Here is an 8,923-nt window from a genome sequence, read left to right as displayed (position 1 = left end):
AAATATTGTTACCGTGTCACTGGCACCGGACCCTAATCGATGATGTGGAGCATGCCGGCGTTAACTGGGATTCAGGACTCAGCTGTACAGCTCCACATAAAGGTTAAAGATCACTGTGTAAAGACCGGCCCACCACGGTGCACAAATGACATGGTTTCAGTTTTATGGCTTACCACAAGCACCAGAGACCACACCCCTGCCACACTCACTCTTTCACGTTTTGGACCAAGAACACAGATAGTTTGAAGAAGGAGTCATATCTTTTAATGTTTTTCATGAAATTGAATTTCTTATTTAATTTAATTAATCTATGTTCCTGATCTCACATATTATGTTCAGGACATGAGAAATATATGCAATATTGCCAAAAGTTGTCTTTCGCCCACCCACTGATCAAATTCAACTGTTCCCATCACTTCCATGGCCACAGGTGTATACAGTCAAACACTAGGACATTTTGGACAGTTTCATGCTGTCCACTTTGTAGGAAAATTAGGGGGATGGCCCCTTCCTGTTCTAACGTTCGTGAGCACAACTTCAAAAAGCATGAAAGAACTTGACTGACCTGCACAGTCCTGATCTCAACCCACAGCTTTGGGATGAAAAACAGCAGGCCTTCTTGCCCAACATCGGTGTCTGACCTCACTAAAGCACTTCTGTAAGAATGGTCAAAAAGTTCAATAAAAACACTCCTAAACCTTCTAAACAGCGTTTAGCTCTTTCTTGGGCCCATCCAGGAATATGAAATGCCAAATATATTTTGGCATTTCGCTCAGATTGAATAAAAAAAAAAAGGTTTTAGAGTTTTAGAGCGAATTTAAAAAAAATAGACACTGGAATACAGTGCACATCTCACAGTGGTTTTTATCTGTGATGTTCTGAAAGCTTCTGGCAACCCTCGTTGGGTCTCAGCCATGCCAGTTAAGAAACACATCACCTCTCACAAGCTGTTATGTCTGCCTGAATCTCGTTATCTCCACACAAAGGGACCTTGGATAACAAGAGCATACTTCCCTTAATGATAAATCTCCATGGAGATAACTGGAAATCACCTAGAAAGCATGACTGCAGTGTAGAGCCAGGAGGATAATTTAAGGCCATTTCATGTCCACACAATCACACAACTGCACTGAAGCTCTTGTGACCAAAGTGTCTCAGGGTTTTGCGTTCTTGGAAGGTCACTAAAGTGAGTGACCACACACACATCTGTGTCTCTCCATTCTCTTGTCTTGCAGGTAATAACCATACATTTTACAGTTCAGACAGAAAAAACTGAGACTATTTGTGCAAGCCTCTCTCATCTAATCTGTTGGCTTAAACTAAAATGTAGACTGCAGAAATAAATTGGTGTGTTTACCGTTCACTAGCATTTCCCCTTTTACTGTAACTCCCAATCTCTCTAATGTAAAACATGTTCAGCTGCCCTGAGAGGTTACCAGAAAACTAGGAAGAAAGCCTCAGCTGTGTCAGTGTCCAGAACAAATAAATGTCCTCCTAATCTATGGATATGGGTTTTTGTAACCTCAATACATATACTTTGTTTGCCTACAAAGTGTGAATGTTTCCTTTTTTGTTTAAATTAAACTTACAGCCAAATCATTATGATTGCTGTATACAGAATCCAAAAATGGTTCAGGAGGCTGGCTGCAGGGCCAGCACCAGCAACGGAGCTGATCTGGAGGCCTTCTGAATGGCCACTAATGCTCCACTGGGGACTGACGGAGGTGATGGGACAACTCATTGTGTCATGGTCCTGGGCCATGTGGGCCCAGTATTCTTAGTTTCTTGTATTTTTGTATTTCGTTCCTTATTTAGACCATGTTTTCTGAGTTGCCCTGTTGTGTTGTTCCCTAAGTGTTTTCCCTTCATGGCTTTTACCCCCTGTGTGCCCCTCTGTGTATCTGTGAGCCCTCGTCTCTCCTTATGTTTTATTCCATGTTTCCCCTGCCCTTTATGTCTGTGTTTTCCCCGTGCTCTCTCTCCCCCCTGTGTGCCCTCTATGTATTTATGAGCCCTCGTCTCCCTTTGTGGTTGTTTCATGTTTCCCCAGCCCGTTATGTCTGTGTTTTCCCCGTGCTCTCTCTCCTCCTGTCTGAACCTCTGTGCCTGTACCCGTCAGTGTTATGTTCACCCCGCCCTGTCTCGTTATGGTTATCTGTGTCAGCTGTGTTCCCCGTGTGTTCCCACTTTCCTCGTTAACCCTCTGTGTATTTCTGTCTGCGTCTTCCTCTGTTCGGCGTCGCGTTCTCCCTCATGCTGTGTGTGATTCCCCTGTGTTCCTTGGTGAGCTTTATGTTAGTTTTTCCCAGTTTAGTTTTGTATTGTTTCTCGTGGCCAGTAATAAAGCTGTGTTTTTGAGTTCATCCCCGTGTGTGTGAGTTTTGCGATTGGGTCCTCATCCTGCCTGCCACACAGCCGAAACATGACAGAAGAACGCGACCACAACATGGACCCAGCAGTTCACAACCCCTCCGCGGACCTCCAGGACGACACGACCATGTCGGACTCAGCGGACATTTCAGAGGAGGTAGGGGAGGAGCTGAACCGGCTCTGCCGCATTATGGATCGCATCATCGGATGCGCGGATCCAAGTGTGGTTTCCACAGGATTGGCGGCCGTGGACGCCATTTTGTTGCGGGAGCCATGGTTGCGACAGCTCCCCCACCTTGTCGAGGCGTTTGACTCCCTGGGCCCCCTTAAGGAGGAGCTTCGTGCCCGTGCGCTGGCCCAGAGGGTCCTGAATGCCGCCTCAGCACCCACACCTCCGTCCCGTGAACGGGTGTCATCGCCGCTGTCTCAGGAGCCAGTAGCGGTCAGAGTTGGAACGGTGAGGCTCGCCACAGACACACCTTCCGCCCGCACCCCGCCGGCTTCCGCGTCTTCACCGCGGTCTGGCCGCACGGCGTGGCGCACGGAGACAACGGAAGCCATAGACTTTGGCGAGGAAGAGCGGCAGCAGGTGTTACGGGCTTATCGGGAGGACGAGCTCCGGCGGAAACCCTGGCTCATCCCGGAGGAGGACCTCTCACCTGCTGCACAGCCTACCAGCCGCTCGCCGTCTCCGATCCGCTTAGGCTATTTTTCGCCTGTCTCATTTCTGGCAAGGATGGGGGCGGACGACGGGGAACTCACCACTACGTCACCCTCTGTGTTGGCGCCATCAGCGCCCATCGCGCCAGCTTCCTCTGCTCGAAGGAGGCGGCGCGCCCGCCGCCATAAACCGGACAATGCTAAAACTACAAAACATGAAGTGGACGGCGGGTTCATTTTTGATAGAGCTATTTTTGTCGACCCTGAGCCTGCCATTTCTCGGACAGTTTTTTCTGAGCCTGCTCCTTTTCCTGCTCGTGTTTCTCCTCCCAGGCCAGTTCAGTTAGCTCCCTCGCAGCCACCCTCAGTTCAGTTAGCTCCCTCGCAGCCACCCTCAGTTCAGTTAGCTCCCTCGCAGCCACCCTCAGTTCCGTTAGCTCCCTCGCAGCCACCCTCAGTTCCGTTAGCTCCCTCGCAGCCACCCTCAGTTCAGTCTCCAGTGTCACCCCCAGTTCAGTCTCCAGTAGCTCCAGTGCCGCCTGTAGCGCAGGCCCCAGTAGCTCCAGTGCCGCCTGTAGCGCAGGCCCCAGTAGCTCCAGTGCCGCCTGTAGCGCAGGCCCCAGTAGCTCCAGTGCCGCCTGTAGCGCAGGCCCCAGTAGCTCCAGTGCCGCCTGTAGCGCAGGCTCCGGTAGCTCCTGTAGCCCAGTCCCCGATAGCAGTACGGTCCGCTGGTCAGCTTAACATTCAGCCAGGGGTCTCAAATCTCTCTGGCTCTGCATCAGCTTCTGCTGGGAGCTCGGATGAGCTCATCCAGGACTCCGCGGCTCCCACACCGCCTTCTACCTCGTCAGCTGGAGGGTCCGAGGGGCCCGTTCAGCCTCCTGTCTCCGCTGGAGGGTCCGAGGGGCCCGTTCAGCCTCCTGTCTCCGCTGGAGGGTCCGAGGGGCCCGTTCAGCCTCCTGTCTCAGCTGGAGGGCTCGAGGAGCCCGTCCGGCCTCCTGTCTCAGCTGGAGGGCCCGAGGAGCCCGTCCAGCCACCTTCTGCTACGCCTGGCCCAGCCTGTGCTTCGTCAGCTGCAGCCTCTGAGCCTTCGTCTGCTGCAGCCTCTGAGCCTTCGTCTGCTGCAGCCTCTGAGCCTTCGTCTGCTGCAGCCTCTGAGCCTTCGTCTGCTGCAGCCTCTGAGCCTTCGCCTGGTCCAGCCTCAGAGCCTTCGCCTGGTCCAGCCTCAGAGTCTTCAGCCTCACCTGCCGCAGCTCCGGCCTGTGCTTCGTCTGCCGCAGCTCCGGCCTGTGCTTCGTCTGGTCCAGCCTCTGAGTCTTCAGCCTGTGCTTCGTCTGGTCCAGCCTCTGAGTCTTCAGCCTGTGCTTCGTCTGGTCCAGCCTCTGAGTCTTCAGCCTGTGCTTCGTCTGGTCCTGTGCCCACCGGGCCATGGCCAGCACGCCTGACACTGGAGAGCCGCCGCTGCCTTCCGCGCGGCCGGCCCCCTGAACTGCTCCGTCGTCTCCTCCGCCGCCGCCGCTGCCTTCCGCGCGGCCGGCCCCCTGAACTGCTCCGTCGTCTCCTCCGCCGCCGCCGCCGCTGCCTTCCGCGCGGCCGGCCCCCTGAACTGCTCCGTCGTCTCCTCCGCCGCCGCCGCTGCCTTCCGCGCGGCCGGCCTCCTGAACTGCTCCGTCGTCTCCTTCGTCGCCGCCGCCATTGCCTTCCGCACGGCCGGCCTACGGACCAGCTCTGTCACCTGTGCCACCCGCCTGGTCGGCCCCCCGACCGTGTGACCCGTGAACTCTTGTGCCTGTGGGCTCTGGGTCGGCCCCCTGAACTTTATTTGGACTGTGGTCATGTGCTCCTGTGTTTTCTGTTGTTTGTTTTGTTTCCCGTTCTGGTCCCTCCGTCCTGGTCCCCCGCCTCCCGCCCTGGGTGGGTTGTTTTCTGTTTTTGTTTTTGTTTCTCGGGTTTGGGCTGTCAGGAGCCAGCCCTTTAGGGGGGGGTGATGTCATGGTCCTGGGCCATGTGGGCCCAGTATTCTTAGTTTCTTGTATTTTTGTATTTCGTTCCTTATTTAGACCATGTTTTCTGAGTTGCCCTGTTGTGTTGTTCCCTAAGTGTTTTCCCTTCATGGCTTTTACCCCCTGTGTGCCCCTCTGTGTATCTGTGAGCCCTCGTCTCTCCTTATGTTTTATTCCATGTTTCCCCTGCCCTTTATGTCTGTGTTTTCCCCGTGCTCTCTCTCCCCCCTGTGTGCCCTCTATGTATTTATGAGCCCTCGTCTCCCTTTGTGGTTGTTTCATGTTTCCCCAGCCCGTTATGTCTGTGTTTTCCCCGTGCTCTCTCTCCTCCTGTCTGAACCTCTGTGCCTGTACCCGTCAGTGTTATGTTCACCCCGCCCTGTCTCGTTATGGTTATCTGTGTCAGCTGTGTTCCCCGTGTGTTCCCACTTTCCTCGTTAACCCTCTGTGTATTTCTGTCTGCGTCTTCCTCTGTTCGGCGTCGCGTTCTCCCTCATGCTGTGTGTGATTCCCCTGTGTTCCTTGGTGAGCTTTATGTTAGTTTTTCCCAGTTTAGTTTTGTATTGTTTCTCGTGGCCAGCAATAAAGCTGTGTTTTTGAGTTCATCCCCGTGTGTGTGAGTTTTGCGATTGGGTCCTCATCCTGCCTGCCACACAGCCGAAACATGACACATTGAGTTTCAGGTGGCTGGCTGTAGCGTGGCTTGGCAGGTAGCTGGTGGTGGTGAAGATCCTATGGTAGCTTGGCAGCTTGGCAGCTGGCCAGCCATGGCGCGGCTTAGCACAGACCACTGGCTTGGGCGGAGCAGGATCAGACGGCGATGCACTGGCTGAACATGAAGAAACCTCTGGCAGAGATGAAGCAGGACCAGATGCTGCGGAAACCTCTGGCAGAAAGGAAGCAGGACCAGGTGGTGTGGAAACCTCTGGTGGAACATGAGCTTACTGGGGCTGCACAGGGCTCACAGCAGACTCTGGATGCTACAGCTGGAGCTCATGTTGAGGGCTGGCCATTCTCTCTCTGGGAACAGGTATGGGTGCTGGGACTGGCCAAACACCACCTATCCACACTTGAGGAATAATTATGGGTGCAGGGACGGTTTGGATCCTGGCCCCACTTACTCTAGGAACAGGGACAGAAGTAGGAACTAGCTGGACAACAGCCACCCCCACTCAAGGAACAGGTAAAGGTGCATGACTGGACTGGGTCTCTGGTGCCCTTGCCCTGGGAACTGGAACTTCCACAATGTAGCCAGCAATCATTTTTTTAAGCTCACCTTCAGATGATTTCTGTGCTGCTGAAGTAAAATCAGGTTTTCATTTCATTTATTTATTCATTTCAGGCCCAACAAAATACATATATTGAACATAAAGTGCACAAAACAAAAAACAAAAATTACCCGAAAAGGAGTGGGACGAAAGAAAACTTATTAAATCCCACCCCTATACTCACTCATCAACAAAAAAAACAATAAACTTCCCACAGCTACGCCCATCGTTACAACCAAACAAACCATCAAACCATCAACAGCCCCAGGGACATGCAAGCATCTCAACGGCAGCTCGCAAACAACAATTAGAACCATTGTAACTAAATACAGAATATATAATAATTATAAATTACCACAGGTAACAGGCAATAATAATTACATAGTGACAAGCACACATACATATACATACATACATATATATCTACACACACATGTACATATATGTACATTGTTGAAATCACCCAATTCTTTGAATCTTTGGGCTGAAGGAAGGACAATACTCGGTGTATTTATGCTCAATCAACAATCATTTATTTCCATACAATTCAACAATCAGAGCATTACAACGTCCGGACGGGAGAGATGCCTGCAGAGGGTCAACAGCATGTCTCAAAATGGTAGCAACTTTCACAGACTTTTATAGCTAGTAACAGCCCCCCTCCTTGTCATAAAAGCTGCATCTTCACATGTTTTTCTAATTCTTAGCGAGCCTGGCTCCTGACCTTGCCTCCCTGTCTTTCTGTGTGAAGTAGGAAGGGGGGTAAGGAATGTGGTTTTATCTCTTCTGCCCAGACACCTAGTCCCCTGCTTACAGCCTTCTTCACATGATTCAGCAATAAAACATTTCAAGAAAACAGTGTAAGACATTCACAGCTGATCAAGGATACAGAGTAATGCACACTTTATCTAATGAACTACAAAATGATTATGTTTCTTTTATTCAAGAGCATAATACAGACTAAACTACATACATAACACACCATCAGAACTAAAGGATAATATATGGCCTACAGCTGTTAACCTAATTTACTACATTGACTACTGGTCATAAAATGGCATATGTTTAACTACTAGTCTCAACAATCCCCCTTTGATCTCTTTTTTTAAAAAGAGATCACTTACAACACGCATTCCAGGGTCACAAGGTCCATGTCTCTCCACTCCTCAGGCTCATCCTTTAACAGAGGCATCATGACCCCCCGGCCCTCCGGCCCTGAGGCTACGGCCCTGTCAATAAGACGAACTACTAGTGCTCTGAGGCAAGGGACCAAACAACAACCACATGTGGTTAGGATTGCAGTGAAAACAGACAATGAGACCATGATTGACATAACAAAACCTTTCCATTGCCCAAAAACAGAAGTCATCCATTCCTCCAGCGGATTTTCAATACCTGAATGTTCATGCATATTATGGGCCAGAGTTCGTAGCCCCTCCAGTGCTCGAGTTACAGAGCCATCCGGAGCCGTATTATTGGGAATAAAAGTACAACACATTTGTCCAAACATTTCGCAAACCCCTCCTTTTTCAGCAAGAACCATATCCAGCGCCATCCGGTTCTGCACTGCCATCATAGAGGTTGGACCTACTTGTTTCGCTAACCCCTGAATCGCATCACGGGTCAAATTTGACAGTCGGAGAACGTTATAATGCACATAGTTAATTCTATCTACGTTTTTGTTGGGGGTGACGGGAAACAAGGCAGAAAGTACTGGGATGTTCTCAAAACCGGCTGCTATCTGATCTACTAATTTAAACTCATTTGGGACGCCACGCGGAACACCGATAGAATCTATATATGTGGGTGAATTAACAGTTAAATCAAACGACCAAGAAGATCCTTTAGGCCACCCCTGACGTCTGCGCCTAGGTGGTCGTCGCGCATTCCCCTCTACCCCCTTGGATTTACCCTTACCCCCTATTATCAGCAGAGGCGCTCCTAGTCTGACCATGGCACAAACACCAACCGCTTCATTTGGTATCCGCACATGCAGACTCCCACCACCACAATAATAGTACAAACCGGCTCGAGCCCAAGTCCCCACAACCGTGGCGCCCGCACGCGCACCCTCCCCTCTTCCTGGAAATGTGACCTCACACCAATCAGCCGGGATCTCTCCAGCGTCATACTCCTGTGCTCCGGGATCATCTGCAGTAAAATTAAAACAAGTGTAATTAGCTTTCCTAGGTGTGAACGGTCCGGGAATGGTGTTTATATCTATTGGGGGAAATGAAGCAGACAATGGCGCACATTTTCCTGAAGATACTGCTCTCCGAGTAAGTCGGAGCATGCAATCAAAACCCCATGGGTCCTCTGGATGCAGAGGTGCCGGTTCAGTAAATAAACGTGGGCGTGCTGTAGCGCATGCCACACAATCAGACACCTTTTGCTCTTTTGCATTTTCAATCAGCCAGTCCAACCACAGGTTGCTGTCCACATACCCTGTGGCACGAGACATCAGCTGTCGGGGTTTCCACTTTGTGTAGTCCATTTTTGTTACCTTAGACACGGAAGGGGGGGCTTCGCTTGATGCGGTGTTGCTGCTGGATAAATTACAGCTTGATGCGATGTTGCTGCTGGGTAAATTACAGGGAGGGTCTTTAAAGTTTATCTTTATCA

The 8,923-nt window shown here is 50.9% G+C and overlaps 1 protein-coding gene across 1 annotated transcript; it reads left to right on the top strand.

The window, feature by feature from the left end:
• The first annotated feature begins 2,497 nt into the window (after positions 1-2,497).
• LOC146701092 (uncharacterized) lies at positions 2,498-6,114 on the top strand. The gene is made up of 2 exons (XM_085469286.1): positions 2,498-3,316; positions 5,842-6,114. The coding sequence occupies exons 1-2, from the start codon at positions 2,498-2,500 to the stop codon at positions 6,112-6,114; spliced, it is 1,092 nt and encodes a 363-aa protein (XP_085325412.1).
• Positions 6,115-8,923: the final 2,809 nt, after the last annotated feature.

Source organism: Copadichromis virginalis, linkage group LG9 (assembly GCF_057382275.1).
Source record: "Copadichromis virginalis isolate Kocher_CV1m ecotype Utaka linkage group LG9, C_Virginalis_male_GT1.1, whole genome shotgun sequence".
Classification (NCBI taxonomy): domain Eukaryota; kingdom Metazoa; phylum Chordata; class Actinopteri; order Cichliformes; family Cichlidae; genus Copadichromis; species Copadichromis virginalis.
The sequence above is the reverse complement of the archived record's forward strand: the minus strand, read 5'-3'. Positions and strand labels throughout refer to the sequence as shown.

Bases quoted from the DNA above. Each gene is read 5' to 3' on its own strand.
- LOC146701092 (XM_085469286.1), top strand. From the start codon at position 2,498: ATGTCGGACTCAGCGGACATTTCAGAGGAGGTAGGGGAGGAGCTGAAC. The intron at 3,317-5,841 runs GTTTTTTCTGAG...TGGGCGGAGCAG, and splicing joins AGCCTGCCATTTCTCGGACA to GATCAGACGGCGATGCACTG.